Source organism: Miscanthus floridulus, chromosome 6 (genome assembly GCF_019320115.1).
Source record: "Miscanthus floridulus cultivar M001 chromosome 6, ASM1932011v1, whole genome shotgun sequence".
NCBI lineage: Eukaryota > Viridiplantae > Streptophyta > Magnoliopsida > Poales > Poaceae > Miscanthus > Miscanthus floridulus.
Window position 1 is genome coordinate 23,079,768 of NC_089585.1, and position 19,582 is coordinate 23,099,349.

General features: G+C 42.0%; 1 protein-coding gene across 1 annotated transcript; it reads right to left on the reverse strand.

Moving 5' to 3' along the window:
* Positions 1-16,265: 16,265 nt before the first annotated feature.
* LOC136457843 (Bowman-Birk type wound-induced proteinase inhibitor WIP1-like) lies at positions 16,266-17,188 on the reverse strand. Its single transcript, XM_066457844.1, has 2 exons — positions 17,018-17,188; positions 16,266-16,860 (listed from the first exon to the last, which is right to left on the reverse strand). Exons 1-2 carry the CDS (start codon positions 17,091-17,093, stop codon positions 16,682-16,684), a joined length of 255 nt encoding a protein of 84 aa, XP_066313941.1. The 5' UTR covers positions 17,094-17,188; the 3' UTR covers positions 16,266-16,681.
* Between the last annotated feature and the right edge of the window lie 2,394 nt (positions 17,189-19,582).

Consider the following 19,582-nt stretch of genomic DNA (forward strand, 5'->3'; position numbering starts at 1 on the left):
TTTGTGCCTCGATTTGGTGAACCAAACACATATCAGTAGTGGTAGTAGTAGTCATGAGTGGCTTTGATCTGTGTTGAACCCAACTTGTCACTTCGCTCTTGACAACCGTGCAAGGTTTCTTTGAGAGGAGCAAGCCTGGCCTAAATGCAAAACAGAGTAGCCATAGGTGTTGAAATTCTACGGCGCACGTATCTGTGGTGAACCCAACTCATCTTGTTTGCATGTATCTAATAAAATTTATTGAACTTGTGACAACCATGCCGCGAGGTGTTCATCTAAACAAGTCTTGCCTAGATAGAAAGTCCAATGGCCATACATTTGGTATCATCGTGCCGGTTCGCCGTGGCGGAGAGGTCTAGTATGCTGCCTCGTGTGAAGTCATGTTAATCATCTGTAGCTAGAACTAGTATGTCTAGGTAATAGCTAGATGCCTTTGAGTAGTGGGATGGCACTGCTCTCCTCTTATGGTCAGATGTCACTGCACATTTGTGCAAACATTTTGGTTCACAAAGTAACGTTTACCATTATCTTTGTGCGCACTTGATGGTCTGAGCATCGTCCATCTGACCGGGCCAGACACTTCTCACTCTTGCCAACCACGAAAGAATACCTTTGTGCCTCAGTTTGGTGAACAAAAAACATATCAGTAGTGGTAGTAGTCATGAGTGGCTTTGACCTGTGGTGAACCCAACTCATGTCTTCAATAAAATTTGTTGAATTTGGAAGAACCATGCAGCGAGGAGTTCATCTAAACAAGTGTCGCCTTGATCTAATGCACAACGGAGGAGGCATAGCTGTTGCATTTTTACTGCACATGCCAAAAAGTCCACCGCTGTCCATTTGATCTCTCATTGGACAATAAAAAGTGTAGCCATCTCTAGCTAGCTGCTGTATGCCTCTACAAAACTAAGAAAAATTGCTTACGAAAGCAACTCCTCTTCACTCTTCAGTCTACCCCTTGACTGTTGTGACTGTGTTTTTGGAGTGAAATAACTACATAGGCTTTCCTCCTGCATCCAATTCACTATAGGCAACCACGCAAGGGTTGCTTTGTGCCTCGGTTTGGTAAACTAGACATGTATTAGTATACATACTTGGCATGCTGGTCAAACTGATTAATGATCTTGCCGTAGTGGTTGAAGCATGGTGTGTGAAAGGAATGCTTTATGTCAATGGCTTATACAATGTATATGAACCTATAACAAGTACTAGTTGCTATTGAATGGAATAATCATGTACACAACAGATAGTCCGCATAGTGCAGTACTGACCCCGGCGGACAAAGCCTATGTGTCCGCTGAAGCACAAGTTTATAACAACTGAGCATACCGAACATGTTCAGAATGCAAAGCCAGAAATCCAAAGCAAAGTGCAGTTTTAGAATACATGTTCTCCTAAAGATTATACATGAAATCTCCTACAAGTCATTATTATCTCCAAACATGTGATCTCTGTCACCACAGTTACTGTCGTCACTGCAATACTGGTTTCTAGTATCATCTTTATCCTTATCTTCATCCTCGCTGCCTTCAAGTATGCCAACTGCTTCCCTCTTATCTCTTAGAATGTCTTCTAAATTAGCTTGAATGACAGTGCCTTCTCCACCATGACTAGCTTCGTGCATAACCTGATCACCATCACCCAGCAGGACTTCATGCTTGTTGTTAGAACAATGATCATCTCGGTGCACTACATGCTCTATTTCATTCACATCATACATATCCCTATGTTCGAACTTCTGCACGACCCGCCAATCTTTGCCCAAGGAGGTGTCCTACTGATAAAAAATCTTCCTTGCTTGTGTCTTGAGAATAAAAGGGTCATCCTTGTACCTAAATGATTTAATGTTGACGGATCTATAATGTTCGTCATCGTCAATGCTTGCAGACTTCGTAGTGCCATCTAGATTGTACCAGTCACAGCCTAGAACAACCACCGTCCTATGGCTTTGTATGTGAGAGTTATACATCAACTGAATAACTTCTCTAAGGACACCATAAAATTCTACTGTTTGGCCTTCATTTGTGACATCGGTCATGACACCACTATTTTGTGTGCGTAGGGATTTCTCACGGTCAACAGTGCTATACCTGACTCCATTAATACTAAAAGCTACACAAACCCAGACTCAGGTATTAGGACCACATGATAGTGCATACAAACCTTCACTGACCTCTATTCGTTTCTCTCTATGCAGCTCCTCGATCTGCACACAAACATGAAACCACTGTCACCACTAAGTTGTCGTATAATTCTACCAATGATTGGCCTAACAGAACTAAAATATGCTAATCACATATATGAGACTTAAACCATGCTAGAAACTATGCTGCTAGCATACTATCAACATCATCACTTGCCCCTTGTTCCTCTAAAATTTGTCTGTATATTCTGTAGCACATATAAGCATTATTATTGGTAACAATTCGTATGTAATATACGAAACAACAAATTAGCATATAAAAAATTATACCTACTGCACATATGGTCCAACCTCGTCGCAGTTATTAAGCACATACTAAGCTAGCTTATTGATTTCGGCTTTATCCTTGATGTCCTTTACCCTAATCTGGCCAATGGGCTTGACACCATGCATGAACCTCTCCCCAGGTGCTGGCCCATCATGTGACATATTGTCGTCCTGGTTATATCTTGTTTTAACATCATCCGTGAACCTCTCCCAAAATGCCAACGTCTCACTTTCTATGTAAGCCTCCGCAATTGATCCTTCAGGCCTGGCCCTGTTCCTTAATAAATTCTTCAACGTGCCTAGTCGCCATTCTATTGGGTACATCCATCCGTATTGTATAGGCCCTCTAAGAAGTGGCTCGTCAAGTAGATGGATAGCCAAGTGCACCATAAACATCGAAAAAGGCTAGTGGAAAAATCTTCTCAAGCTTGCATAAGATGAGTGGGATGTCCCATTTCACCTTTTCCATGACTTCTTTTCTCAAAGTTCTACTGCACAGTTGCCTAAATAAGTTCCTAAGTTTTGAAATAGATTTGTACACATCTTTGGGAACAAAACCTCTTAAGCCTGTAGGTATGATCGTCTGGAGAAGGACATGGCAAGTATGTGTTTTCAGCTTGCCAACTACCTTGGTACCATCTGCACTTATGGATTTTGCTAGGTTGGCTGCATAACCTTTTGGAAACTTGACACCTTTAAGGAACTTGCAAAATTCTGCTCTGTGTTTTTCTGTCATGACATAGCGAGCTTCTAGGAATTTAAGCGAGGTGCCTTGCTGCACGCCGTGATATTGATTCCTTATCTTCATATCATGCAAATCTAGCCTAGCGTTCGTTGTTCCCTTTGTCTTTCCCTCCACTTTTAGTAATGTCTAAAGAATGTTTTCACATATGTTGTTCTCAATGTTCATGCCATCAAGATTGTGTGGCAGCAATAGGTCCTTCCAATACGACAGCCCCCACCAAGCAGATTTTCGATTATAAATCACTGGCTCTTCTCCACGCTTTAGTTTCCTTTTTCTACCGTGCTTACTTCGGTAGACATCTTTCACCTTCTTGAGTTCCTCAAGGACCTCCTGTAAGGTGAACCTTTCCGGTGCATCTCGGTCCTTAGTTTTTTCATCAAAATCCAAGCTCTTCCTCCAAGGGCGATCCCTAGGAAGGTAACAATGGTGTCTAAGGTAGCCTAGCTTCTTTCTTAGGCTCCTTAACAATGGATTTTTGTTGCAATAAATACATGCATAATAACCTTTTGTAGTTCGGCATAACAAGGTGCTCAATGCTGGAAAATCATGTATGCACCAAAGCACGGCAGCGCACAGAGTGAAGCGTTTCTTATTATCACGATGTAGTACATGAAAACTGTTGACACCCTTCCATAGTTCTTTCAGTTCTTATATAAGAGGCTCCAAGAATACATCAAAATCCTTTCCATAGTTTAAACATAGATTCACATATTCCCATGGTGGTAGGTTCAGAGGCGTTATAAGAACAGGCCACATACTATATATCGAGCTAAAGTTGCCAAATGGATTGAAACCATCTATGGCGACGACAAGCCTCAAGTTCCTTGGATCATCTGCAAAAGTTTTGTGCTTTCAATCAAAGTGCTGCCATGCCTCCCCGTCTACTAGATTTGTCATTTCACCGGTATTCTTCTCTCGCTTAGTCTCGTGCCATTCGATGTCCGCTGCTGTTCCTTGAGCAGTGTTGATGGTAGTAAACGTTCATCATAAACCATCAATATAACTTATGTAAATGCATAAAAAGGATCATCAACATAGGTCTAGGGGTTTAAACTAATAAATTCTACAAGTTTTGGTGAATCTATGTTTGTAGGAGGATTTACTCAGAAAACTGTCCAGGAGGGCCTATTCATCAAAGCAAATCACGTTTATCCGTAGTGAAATCGACGTGGGAAGACTCTAGAAGGCAAACCACCGAAGCGGAGGGCAGGTGGCTGCCACATGGGGCCAGCCAGTCCCACCTGCAGGCCGCCTAGCCCCCTGGGCCCACCTATTAGCCCCTCCTTCAAATGTCGGTTCTCCACCGCCTCCTAGATTGCATCTATGCCGTTCTTTCAAGTCAGTTTGATCCGAGGGTCCAGAATTGATGCTCCGGCCTATATATAGCAGCCCCTACCCCCCTTCCAAGAGCATCCCTAAAACCCTAATTTATACCTCTCATTCATAGATCAAGATACACCAGGAGGATTAGATATAGACTCTCCAATGTAGTAGATTAGTAGCTCAGGAGTGAGGGTCGAGTTGGGCTCATGCTCAAGTTCCAGATCTAGTCTTGGAGGCTTGGCAAAGCCATGTATCTTCACTTCCACATCTTATAAGACTTATTATAAATTCATCATATTCCTATCTACATGCTATGCTTACTTTTAATATGTATCTTGCTTAGTTGAGGTTATCATTACTTTTGTGTGCGGGTTCATAGAGCGCTTAACCTGCTAGTTTATCGATTGGGCTAAGTAGCTGAGCCTCGTGTAAGCATGGTGCTTATACGATGCTCTACCTATGAGTACACCCTATACTCTAGTTGGGTGGTAGCAGCAGGAGGTGACAGCCCCGTCTATCCTTTGTAGTCCACTCCGAATTGAGCAGGTTCTTAAATTGTAGAACCGAAGTCGCGTCGGTAGAGTTATCTATTGTGGGTACTCTACCATCTAAGCGGCGTCCCGAAGTGCACAAGAGTAGAGTTAGTTTTAACAATAGTTGGATGTATATATACTTTGACCATGTAATAAGAATATCATAGGAATCTACCTCACTTGTTGCTCTCCTGAGTTGACTAGTTTACGTTATCTTATATATCTACCCCCTAAGTATCATTATCTTTAATTCCTATCACTACCTTCACCCCTGCTCTTGCCATGCTGGTTTGTTGACTGATAGATACTCCTTTGATATTCAATAAGTCTTTACTCCATTGTTTTCCTGTGGTAAAATATAGAGTAAATTGCATGGCCGGTCCTTAAAGTATTGGGCTAATTTTGTCTGGGTCCCCAAACTATTAAATCACACAGTCGGCTCCCCAATCTACTTAATCCGACCCATGTAGGTCCTAAACAGCCCAGGCGGTGTCAAGGCTGTCCACGTATGCACCAGTTAGCTCAGCTGACTTCGTGTTGACCACGGTTGGAGATCATCTCCCGTGGGATTGACCAGTGGCGCCGGTGGTCAGCGCCGCGAGGTACGGTGGCGCTGCCATGGGTGGTGGCGGGAGCTCGCCGAAAAGTGGTAGCGCTCGGGCTACAGAGCCCATCTGGGCACAGGGATTACTCCCACGCATATAGCTCAACATTGCGGACTCGTTTGACAACGAATGGAGGCCAGAGACGGCGGTAACAACGGCGAGGAGGACTGGGCATGGCGGCGAGATTCAGTGAGCTCGTGAGCACGGAAGGAAGGGAGAGGGTGGGACAAGCATTGGAGGGTTACTCACCTCGCTGTGAAATTTGTCGTGAAGGTCTCATCGGTGGGGACGCGGCAGGCGAGGAGGTCAACGGCGGCGGCTGCACGTAGGTATGGCGCACGTGAGAGAATAGAGATGTGGTGGCGGCTACCAGGGCAAAGGACAGCACGTGGCATGTCAGCGGGCATGGATAGATGTGGAGTCATGGAGACCTCCAACGGTGCAGCCTGCCACAGCTGGGCCGCTACCGTGGGGCGCGGGCACGCTTCGGCCTCCTCCTGCGCTGTCTGCCCGCCCCTACACTGGAGCCTGGAGAGACCGGCTCACCGCCTGTCGGCACATGATGGCTTCCCTCCACGCATTCCACCCTTTCCTTGTCCACGCCGCTCTCCTCGCCCCCGCCGCGGGCCTACAGATATCAGCCTACCGCCGTTGCTGCTCCACCTCACCTCGACGCCGGGCAGATGCCCTGCACCATGGCCACAGGGGCCCCATGGAGTAGTAGGGCGCCCCCGGACTGCTGACCTTGGAGGAGGAGGAGGAGGATGACGAGGAGTGGAAGGCGACGTCATCGTCGTAGTTGTTGTCGTCGCCGTTGCTTGTTGACCGACGGTGGCAGTGACTGGGTTAAATCATGTCCACGTGGACAATCAGATCAGCTTCTAACCCTTCTCATGTCTATTTTGGACCTAGATGAGATCACTTAAATACATTAGGGAGCCAAGAGTATGATTTAATAGTTTGGGGACCTAGACAAAATATGCCCAATACTTTGAGGACCGGCCGTGCAATTTACTCTAAAATATAAATAACGATACCTGAAATACTCCTGGTAAAATGCTACAATGGTATTCTGTGCGCTTACGGAATCCTTCATATTCTATTTGCACTTATAAATACCAACAAGCTTTTTTGGCGCCGTTATCGGGGAAACAATTGGCGTAAAGATTTAGATCATTAACATACCACTAGCTTTAGTATGATTACCCATGTTCTGTTGATTTGTGGAATAAGATAGGACAGCAAACGCTGTTTAGACATTCCAGCAAGCTTTCACAAGAAAAGAAGAAACATTGAAGAACCCTAGGGTGCCTAAACATTCAAGATCCATCAACATTGGAACCCTGCCATCTCACAGGTTTGTATAGACATATATATTCTCTAACCATGTGTAGATTAGAGAAAAAGACCGACGTCACAAGAATGCAAATCACATCTCAAGTGATGAATACAGACACTGCACTAGTCACAAATTCCATCATGTGAGTCATGGTAAGTATGATCAAGAAAGGTGAGATAGTCTTGCTCATGGACTTTAAACTTGATGAGTAGTTATCTTTTAATTTTTGTATTCCATTGCATGTTTATTTTCAATGATTCATGCATCCACTCCATTTAGTTTAAATTCTCTCATATCAAATCCACAACATATTTAGTTCCTTGCATACATTTATACTACTTGCATCTTTTATTAAAAAAAGAGAATCTCACCATGATCATGCTCTTTCATCTCCATTTGAATAAATCTCTTTTATGCTTGCATGCTACTTTTGTTTGCTATAGTATTCTTAGGTTTGGAGTATCTTCATACACCTTTTAAAGTAAGTGTGGTGCTTAGTTTAAACTATTTTCTTAAATCAAATTAGATGTGGTGTTTAGTTTGATTTTTGAACCAAGAGGTGTGTTGATCTTACTTCCAAAGGATTTTTAAATTAAGTATGGTGCTTAGGTTAAAATGCTTTCCTAAATTAAAATAGACATGGTGTCTAGTTTAATTTTTGAGCCGATAGTATGGTTTAGTAGATATTGGTTATTTTGTTGGACTAACCCCTATAGAAAACTCTCAAATTCAATCTGGGTAAGTCCTGAGATAAATTCACATCAGAGATGAATCAAGGCATGTGATGAACTCTAATAACTTTGTGCAAAGAAGACCTAGCTCATTCTTCATGGAAGTAAGAACTATGAGTATCAAGGTTTATTCACTTATCTTTTGTTGCAAGTAATCTTTGCCTTGAACCATACTAGAATGCAGCAAACACATAAAACATGATAAACACAATCTATGCTAAACAATCCTAAAACCATCCTTCCATTAACATAGAGGAAAATCACAAAAAAAATGGACAACACAACCCATGTTTCAAATTCGTTATTTCCCTCGGGTATGTGTCTATTAACATTTTGTAGGATAGAATGAATAGAAGCTATGCTTGTTCAAGGTTTGGTATGAATCCACAAACCCTAAACCAAACCACCACTACAGCCGTGGAAGTGGACGAATAGATCGATAGGCTATGAGCAACATGAAAGACAATCTAGCTTTGAGCCTTTCCAAGACTCAAGCTAGGATGCTGATGAGAAGTAGGATGAAACCCACCTTGTATTAACTAGAATATGCCTGCTTTCATCATCTTCAAAGGGACCAGCTCGCATGTTGGCAATAAGGACCAAGACAATGAGATGCCACTACATCATGGCATGCATCATTATGTCAATAAGCATTATCAATTAATGGTTCATTGCCGATTGTGTCTCATAAGGCCGTAAACGACCATGGTCGCCCAAAGACATCCCCTAGTCATTGAAGATGAAGCTTCCATGCGAGCACCAATGAGGATCTTTCTCTGATCATCAAGATGGCTGGCATATCGCTAACAAACAAAGAAGAACAACTCCCCGCCACGTCATTAGATGATCAAGGAGGAACTTGAGTTTGCATCTCCAATGAACCCCAACTCATCAACTAAGGATCAACAAAAATCAAGAAAGGTTGATGGAAGAAGAGCATGCAATTGGATGGTGCAAAGAAAAGCTAAAGTCAAGAAGAGGTCCGGCCCCATGGACCTAAAGCCATGAAGCCCTCACTGATAGGTACATCGGACAAGTTTTCTTCAGGTATGTTTGTCACTAATCATTTCAACAATAAAAGAAGGAAAACATAAGGTATATTCAACCAAGTATTATGCAACATAGAATCACATTCATAGGAGAATTCTATCATCCAAGCTAGATTTTGCATTATGCAAAATTCAAGTATGGGGGATGGAGTTCTTTAAAAACATCTCATGCTATGTTGCTAATTTATCTTGGTCATCTTTACCTTCATGATGTGCTTGACTTGCTAAATCACTAACAAATAAAAATCAAAATAATCATGCTCCCTTGGTTCATCATACATATTCTTATTTTTACTTGAATGAATCTTTTTATTAGTCTTTTAAGCTTCCTTATTCTGTTACAAGAATGCTTTGGAATATTATTCAGACATGATTATTGAATCAAAACATACTTGTATAGAATTTTATTGTATATATGGACTAACCCTTGCGGGAAAATATTTAAATTTTATTGGCAATATTAGGAGATCATTCGTAGAAATAGATCAATGTTTGAGGTATTTTTCAAAACAATTTTACACATCTTTGCCTTAACCTTGTTGAAAATTTGTAGTGGTGAACAATCAAGGTACACTATTTAAAACATGAGATAAAGATTCTATGCAAATTAAAATATTAAAACCAACTTTTCAGTAGCATAGAAGGTGACCTTTGGCTCTATGACAACACTATCCTTGCTTTGAATCATTTGAATATTCTTTTGGGTATGTATTGTCCACTAATCCTTTGCAGAGAAGAAACAATGAGTAGAGCAGAAGGTCTAACACAATGCCAAGATCCACAAAAGAAAGGACAAAAAGATGGCATGACAAAAGAATAAGAAAAAAGGAGTGCAACATAGGAGACAAGATGCTCATGAACAACCCAAGCAAGGAAACCTTCAAGCAGGAAGAGAAGACCACCACAAGTCATCTACCCTTCATCACATGGTGCAATCATGCTCCAATAATGAAGGTAACATCTTAAGGTAAGTGGTCATCATTTTCCTCTTAATCTTGGTATGCACATAAATGAAGACACAAACACGTTTGAGTTACAACTTTGCTTGATCCAACCTGATTAACTCAACATGTTTTATTCCTTAAGCTTGTTTATAGCACCACTTTCTTGATCTCATAGTCTTAACCAAATGAGCTAAAATTTTGCATATCTTACCCATGGAAGATAATAGTCATAATCATGTAAAGTTTGATACATTATAAAGATAGACAATCCTTCCATAGGTTAAGGAACTCCACTCTTTTTGTCATAGTCAAAATACTACATCCTTCTGATCTTATCACCCATGTTACAAGAATAAATAATGCACATAACATTAACTCTATCATGATTCAATGTGCCTAAGGCTAGAGAAGAGTAAATAAAGTTTTGGTTCTATTGGTGTTTTCCCTCAACAGAACCCATACACTTGATCTCTACCTTATATTTATGAGCAGAACACACTTCGAGTAAAGTGTGGGGGAGTCGATCCCCAAAATTCTACAAGTGGTAGTTCTAAATTCGACAACAAGCTCACAACCATTGATGAGAGGACACCTGCCATCCAAGGTACGTTACACAATCATACACAATGGTAAGTAAGCATGGGACAGGAGATGGCTAGCTTCTAGCAACAACAACAATAGCAAAATCAAAATTGGAAGGCTCTGTTCCAGCACCTCCACATCCGGCCATCTCATTGAGCAACCACGACAACAACCAGCTTGGGGGAGAAGTCATTCCCCGTGTATCTAGATAAGTATTTCTTTCCTTTTATTATTCTTAGTTTGGTTTATATATATTAGAAAAAAATATGAATAACTAAAAACAAAGTAAAAGTTATCTTTATAGAAATATATATAGTTATAATGTGTGATCTAAAAAATGAAAACAAAATAAAGAGAGTGTGTCCAGTTTGCTTTAATTTGTTTTAAGAGCTGAATAAAATAAAAAAGAACTCTAAAGATAATCTCTTAAAATAAAAATAATGAATAGTTGATCTGTTGTAATTTCTTTCAAGTATCTAGTTTTTAGCCTTGGATAAAACTATTTTGATATAAGGATTTACTCTGAACTTAAAACTTGTGGGTAGCATATGCTTGATCTAAGTCTAGGTAATTGACAGATATGATATGAGAAGGTCTGAGCTGCTGTTTATCTTGTTCCAAGTGACACTAAAGTTCTAGAGATTTATCGTTTGAAAAACACAAAAATGCTACATGATGAGTTCCTGTATGATAAAGCGTAAATTCTCACCAGAGCCATACATGTTATTTAGGCTAGAAAAACTTTCAAATATATGCTACTTGCTTTTGCATTGAGTTTTATCAAGCTTTGTTGACCCTTATGAGAGGTTTGTCATGCTCTTAAAATCAAGATCATGTACACACCACCCAAATATGCACTACTCCTACACTGGGGGTAGGCGCAAAAACATGCTTTCCATCTAGATCCACCAAAAAATGTTCTACTCTTACACTGGGAGTGAACACAAAAATATGCTTGATAGGTTTTTCCATCCACCAAATAAATGCTCCAAGTTCTTGTTGCTATCTCGCAAAGTTTTATTGCAGAAAAGAGGCATGGGTTATGCAAAAGTTTTCAGAAAAAAAGAAGAAAAGAAAAAAAGTTGAGAAAAAATGGACAAGTGTCAGAGATATCTAAAACAATGGGTACTCTGATACCTGGCTGAAAAAAAGAAGAGATGAATAAGATAGCTCCTGCTCTCTAGCAAATGTTTCCAAATTTCAAAAGAGAGATATGTTTCTAAGGAGCATAGTAGAATTAGGTTAGCCACCATACATATATCCACCATATACATCCACACACATGCACATCTTGATTTGATTGAATGACTTAACTCTCTTTGGATCCAAGGTTTGACTTTACAATATATGTATTGCAAGTATGCTCTTTCATGCTTTCTCCACTCCTATGAGCTCCACATAAGCCTTAGTGGTAGGAAGAGAAAAGGCATAACATCTTTATTGCCTTGGTGAGAATCCACAAATACCACATATATTGAGAGACTTGAGAGTGTCATACAATGGAATCTCTGAGTTTTATTTTGAAAACTTATAAAAAAACTCTAGAACAATGGTGGAACAAATAACTTGAGATATAGTGCTTGACTTGATTGTTCTATCTTTTAATTGCTCAAGACCCAAATGAAGGCTAAGAAGCCCCATGGTTGAAGGTAATATGGGTAAGTTTGAAAGTCAGATCAGTTTATTCTAATCCGGAGGAGAATTTTTTTATTGGACACCTATGTACTTTTGAGGAGAGAAAGCATTGTAGCAACTCCTAATCCATTGCTATGTTTGGCTTTGCTCAGAGACTAGCAAAGGTTAAGTGTGGGGGAGCTTGTTGATGGTAATTAACATTCATCATAAACCATTAATATAACTTATATAAATGCATAAAAAATCACCAACATAGGTCTAGGGGTTTAAACTAATAAATTCCATAAGTTTTGATGAATTTATGTTTGTAGGAGGGTTTACTCAAAAAACCATCAAGGAGGGCCTATTCGTCAAAGCAAATCACATTTATCCATAGCGAAGCCGACGTGGGAAGACTCTAGAAGACCTCAGAAGGCAAACCATCGAAGCGGAGGGCAACTGGCTGCCATGTGGGGCCGACTGGCCCCACCTATAGGCCGTCTAGCCCCCTAGGCCCACCTATCAGCCCCACCTTCGAATGTCGGTTCTCCACCATCTCCTAGATTGCATCTACGTCGTTCTTTCATGTCAGTTTGATCCAAGGGTCCATAATTGATGCTCCGGCCTATATATAGCAGCCCCTACCCCTCCCTAGAGGATCCCTGAAACCCTAATTCATACCTCTCATTCAGAGATCAAGATACACTAGGAGGATTAGGTCTAGACTCTCCAATGTAGTCGATTAGTAGCTCGAGAGTGAGGGTCGAGTTGGGCTCATGCCCAAGTTCTAGATCTAGTCTTGGAGGCTCGGTAAAGCCTTGTATCTTTACTTTCACATCTTGTAAGACTTATTATAAATTCATCATATTCCTATCTACATGCTATGCTTACTTTTAATATGTATCTTGCTTAGTTGAGGTTATCATTACTTTTGTGTGCGGGTTCATAGAGCGCTTAGCCTGCTAGTTTATCGATTGGGCTAAGTAGCCGAGCCTCGTGTAAGCATGGTGCTTATACGATGCTTTGTCTATGAGTACACCCTATTCTCTAGTTGGGTGGTAGCAGCGGGAGGTGGTAGCAGCGGGAGGTGATAGCCCCATCTATCCTTTGTAGTCCACTCTGAATTGAGCAGGTTCCAAAATTATAGAACCATAGTCATGTCGGTAGAGTTATCTATTATGGGTACTCTACCATCTAAGCAGTGTCCCAAAGTGCATAAGAGTAGAGTTAGTTTTAACAATAGTTGGATGTATATATACTTTGACCATGTAATAAGAATATCACAGGAATCTACCTCACTCGTTGCTCTCCCGAGTTGACTAGTTTACGTTATCTTATATATCTACCCCCTGAGAATCATTATCTTTAATTCCTATCATTACCTTCACCCCTGCTCTCGCCATGCTGGTTTGTTGAGTGATAGATACTCCTTTGATATTCAATATGTCTTTACTCCATTGTTTCCCTGTGGTAAAATATAAATACTGATACCTGGAATACTTCTAGTAAAATAGTACAATGGTATTCTGTGCGCTTACGGAATCCTTCATATACTATTTACACTTATAAATACCAACAAGCAGCAAAGATCCTCTACAACCTCAGTATTAGAGAAAAATGCCGCAAAACCTTACGAGGAATCCGCCTGCTACCATCTGTATCCTCCCATCTAGACTCTTTGCATTTTGGGCACGCTTGCAATTCCTCACGATCACCCAAAACAACACACAATTGTTCTTGCACACATGGATACTTTCATAACCTTGTCCCAATTCTCGAATATATTTGTGGGCCTCCTCACATGATTTTGGTACGTTGCTACTAGGGAATGCATCTGACAGCAATGCCAATAGTACATCAAAATAGTTGTTGCTAACTCGATAGTGGGACTTGATATAGAGCAACCTGACAAGGAAGGAGAATCTTGAGAAGGTAGATCTAGAAGAAACTGATTGCTTCAACTCATCTAGCACTCTTTCAAACTTTGGGACTCTTCCAGCCCACTCTTCAGATGTCAACAAGTTTTGAACTAAATCATCAAAATCTAGTAATATGTTATCGTTGCGGTCCTCCTGCTCCTCCTCCTCCGCAATCCAACCATCATGATGAGATCCATGCACATCTGATGGCTCTATAATGTCAGTACCTCCTCCTTCTTTCCCATGATGAATCCATGTGGTGTATGTGGGTGACATTCTATTTATAAGTAAGTCATCCTTCACCTCTTGCCAAGTTTTAACCACCTAGTTAAGACAATGTGTACACGGGCAAGGGATGTTTTGCTCCGGGTATTTTTGTTTAACCATATCCATGAACTCTTCAACTCCTATGGTGAACGTCGGTGAGAATGGTCTCCCATTAGGAATCCAGGATCTGTCCATCTATTGCAGCAAAAGTATGCAAAGTCCGTTAGAGTTTCAACCATTGGGTGGACAATGGCAAAACTAGCATTAGAACAAAGCATACAGTGTTCGAGAGCACTAATCTATGCATTTATTCATATCATACTATCAGACAATCAGGTTTTCTATTTTTGTGTGACAAAAATATTGATTTCAATTGACATTTATACAGAATAGCCTTTCTTTATGTGTTCTTTACTTTATCATGTACAGAAAATGGAGTCCTATAATCACAGAAGAAGATACTCATACCTTTGTTCTACGAACTAGCATGGCTTGGCTGCAAGCTTCCTCTGCCGCGGCACATACCTGATCACGCGGACGCCAATGCCGCCACGCTCCACCGGGAGAGCCCCGCCACGCCACCAAAAGGACACCTGAGCCACCACAGCAGATCGAGGATCCTCCGCCGCCGCCACTGCAAGTCCAATGGGCAGAGATTTGTTTCCACTCGTAGGGGATATATCCAATTTAGGTCAACCTGTAACACAACCAATAGGATACTATAGCGACTCCAAAGAGATGTCAGCACAGCTAAGCGTCTAGCGCAATGGTAAAGATGCTCCAATCCTTGTCTAAATCTCATGTTCGGCTCCTAGGTATCAGACCTTTTTTTGAGAAATTAAACTCCGACGGCACACACGGTACAAGTGACATGCAAACCGTCTGGTCCCACAGGTCGGATGAAGATGGAGATGGAGAAAGGTTATACGTGACACGTAAGCTATTGGGTCCCATAGGTCGGATGCAGAAGGACCGAGTGGAGACTTTTATGACGAATTGCAAGCGTCAAGTGACACGCAAGCCGTCGGGTCCCACAGGTCGAATGGAGATGGAGAATGGTCCCACAGGTACACGTGACATGTAAGCCGTCTGGTCCCACAGGTCGGATGCTGAAGGGTCTCGCAGGTACATAGTCATACGGAGAAAGGACCGAGCGGAGACTTTTATGATGAATTGTAAGCGTCACAGATGAGTAACTGCAGGTCCCACAGGTACACGTCGGATGAAGAAGGGTCCCATAGGTACACGTCGCATGTAGAAAGGACCGAGCGGAGACTTTTATGACGAATTACAAGCGTCATGGAAGAGTAACTGCAGGTCCCATAGATACACGTCAGATGGAGAAAGTACCATGTGGAGATCTATGATGAAGCTGTTCATTACAAATCGAATATTGTTCGTCACAGATGTGTAATTAGTTCAATGACGAAGCCATGTTCGTCACAGTTTTAAAAGAGATCGTCAAAGATGAGTCGCGGAGTGATCTGTGATGAAACCCTACGCTCTTCTATGATGTTTTTTGTGACGATGCCTGATTTCGTCATAGAAAGGGAGGGTTGCAGGATCATCACCACCAATCTATGACGAAATGGAAATATTCGTCATAAAAAGCGCTCTTCTATGACGGTTTCGGATTCGTCATTAACATTTTCGTCATAAAAATAGATATTTCTAGTAGTGCCTATGTCATGTTAGATTTAATTTATAAAACATTTTTGTCCACCTCCAATAATTATCATTAGTGGTAATTAATATTGAAAAAAATTACATTATTACAAAAAAATGAATTAGGTTGTTACATTAGGTTAAAAAAATGGGATAAAACATAATCGATCACTATTAAAAAGTGGGAAAGAGGCTGGGTTGGGCCATGAAAAAGAGCAGGCGCAGTGGGCTGGAAGTGAAAAGGAGGGGTGGAGTGGGAGTGGGGTCTGCAGTGGAGGCCTATTTGCCTGGTTACAACTGAAAAGTGATTTTGCCCTTTTTCTTTAAGGGACAAAGGAGGGTGTTTAAGAAGAGATTAAATTCCAAACAAGACCGAAACAAAACTTCTAACTCCGACCAAAACTTCAAATAAAAGCCAAACAAATTTAAGCCCTCATGCATCTAAAATAAAATAAAGTACACCAAATTAGTTAGGAAATATGCCTTTGAAAGGGATGAGGGAAGGTTTCCGTGTCAGTAAGAGTACAAGTGGTAGGAGGCGATTGCATGTTGAATTCGAGCGTGGCGCGAATTCAATTAAAATTTAGTTTGTTTGTAAAATGATTTTGACTTGATCAATAGCGTGAATAGAGATTTTATTATCTTTTTGGTTGTTCTGACGTGTATATACGAAATGTTGCCGTAGCATTAACACAGACAATATACCGGTTTATATAGAGATAAATATGCTACCACGTCAGTGCGCCTGACTTTATTTTATTCCATCTCGATGGAGAAGGGATTCCCAAACATGCAAAACAACAACAGCCTTAATTATTGGCGCCTTATAGTCGCGGACGACGCATGGATCGATCGACCGGCTCGGTGGCGCGTGCGCGGGGCCATGGTGGATCGATCAGTTGGTCTTGCAGGGGCAGCCTTCGGGGAGGAAGTCGCGGCACCTGTAGCGGGTGCCCTTGTCCGTGGACACGGGGACGCAGGTCTTGCAGGTGGCGGCGCACTTGGTCAGGAGGTCGTCGCAGGTGTAGACCCCCGACCAGCTGGTGCACTCGGCGCAGCACGGCTTCTTCGGCCCTGCGCGCGGTGACGGTGAGTATTTGCATTCAGAATCGATCAGTTCGTCGTCACACCCGCACATACGCCAAGATTAACTCTATATATATACGGGCAGCGTCCTATATATAGCTAGATGAAATTTACAGCATCAAGAGACATATATGCAAGCAAGTACCTTGTCCTTTGGCCACAGCTGCAGAGACCAGAAGGGCCTGGAGAACTAGGATCGCCAAGAGAGTGCTGCTCTTCATCTTCTCGACGTCTACTGCTTGTTGCCGACCGACGCTACTTAGCTTGGAGTAGTAACAAGAACGGAGGCTTAGTTTTGTCACTGCTGAGAGGCAGATGTGCTACTACTAGACGAGAACTACGTGCTCCATATATAGGCCGGGTGTGTCCTGATCGGGACATGGCATGTGCACATTATTGCAGTGCGGGCCAACACCCATGAGGCCATGACCGGGCCTTTTTTTTCAACAAAAACACGTGTTAGGCGAGTCTGATTGCTGCAGACGCGGCGAGTCCATCATTTTTCTGTAGTACGCACTATCTTTGGTCGTCCTAGCTAGCTCTAGCTGGTCAAAAATGGACTGCGGCACGTTGACAGTGGCACCATCATAAAGTTTAGTGGCTCTGGCTAGCTCTAATAATGCATCCTACTGCCGTATGTACAAGCTGAGCATGGTGCATTGGTCTATTTTGGATCAGCACGGGAGCATCGTCCCGGCCCTCTTGTCGGTCGGTCGATCTGCCCTCGCGCGTCGTCTACGCATCAGCTGCGAAGGTTCTCATCGCATCCAGCGCCACCAACACCGTGTACGCGTGTACGCACGGCACTATGCTCTTCGTGTGTGTGATCCAGAGCCGGATCGAATATGGCTGGCATGCATGCACATTGCCACCAAAGCGGCCGATCGAACCCGTCATCGGGTCAATACTCCTTTTGGCCTTTTGGGCAGACACATGGTACCAGCAGACATACGTAGGCGAGTCTTTGGCATGAGGCGTCGAGTCATGGAAGCCAGTTGTAGTCGTTATCATCATCATCATCGTATATGTATGCACCACATCGCCCTCATGAGCATTATAATTCAGTATCTGCATCATTTCAAAAGGTTATAATCCGAGATATTTACACATATGCTGATCCAAAATAGACTGCGGTGATGCGCTATACTTGTAAGAGCATCTCTAAGAGTATCCTAAATTTTCTTTCTAAAAACACCATGTTTTTCAACTCCTAAAAAGGTATTGGGAGAAAAAAAGAAGATCATTTTCAATAGTACCTAATATTTCACTTCCAAAAAATCAAAATATGATTCTACTTGGTTTTTTTTGCGACACTTTTTTTATCCGCGCGAAAGTCTTCGCGGTCCCACGAACCTACGCCGCCACCGCATCCTTCCTTCGTGCCCTAGGATGCTCTAACACTATCCCAGATCTGGACATCACTGCTGGTTCAAAAACCCACTTCACTGCCGGATTTTGAACCGACAGTGTCATACCGACAGTGATGGGGGGTTGACATCACTGCCGGTCCTTAAAAACCGAAACTGATCTACATGAAATAGTGTCGGTTCCTGGCTTCGCCCGACAGTGTCCAGTTGAACAACACTGTCGGTTTGTAGTGCCAACCGACAGTGACGGTTGCTTTAAGAGTGTCGGTTCTTGGCTCAAGCCAGCGGGTGTTGAGCAAGCCTACATTGTCGGTTCATGGATCAAACCGGCAGTGTTGTCGAAAATATCAGTGTCGGTTCATGGATCAAACCGGCAGTGTTCTTGTAACTATCAGTGTCGGTTCATGGTTCAAGCCGGCAGTGTTGAGCAAGACAACACTGTCAGTTTGCATCTAACCGGCAGTGATGGTTACGACAACACCGCTGGTTTGTTGCTAACCGGCGGTGATGGCCCGTTCGTATTTTATTGTTTTATAATTTATTTTAATTTATATTTTTTCGTGGAATCGGGTTTCGCTTTATATATGCTACGTAGACGACAGGTCCATCAATATTAAACATTACAAATGTTACGATTACAATTCAAATGTTCTTATCCACATCTCGATCCCTCAAAATAAAAAAGAAATGTTCTTGGACTTCATATATGCTTCTCGGACTTCTTACAATAATCTGGCGAGCCGCTCTGGGCCATACTGGTCCTTGTACTTCACGGATTGTGCAATAGAAAATACTCCATCTTTTTCCAATACCTCGGCTAAGATGAATTTTGCCAGCTCTGATTGTAGTACGACGATCTCCATATCTAGCAGCCTTTCGTGCTTATATTTCTTGCGTTGTCGTTCAAAAAAGATGATATCCAAAGATGAATAGTAAATTATTTTGTTGAATTATTAACAGACATAAATGAAATGGGGACTGTACACACCAACTTATCGGCTTCTTCCGATTTTCCGTCGATGTAGCGAAGCATTGCCCATAATACATAAAACCCGCATTCATTGTTTCCCGCCGGCTGTGATAGGTACTTCCCCTCCATTTCGACAACCTTGAATGGGACCGGCGTCCCACCGATATGTCTTCTTCGGACACTGAGCAACATTAAAAGGAGAAACATTAGAAAGTGGTATGTGTGATTAGAAAATAATAGTTATTAGGATCGCTTACTAATTCAGCACTACCACCAGTGCATCGAGATGATGAAATGGTTTTTTCTTCGAGTCCCACACCTCGAGCAGATTTTTAGCAAGATTAACACAAATGAAGATGAAATGGTTGCTGCA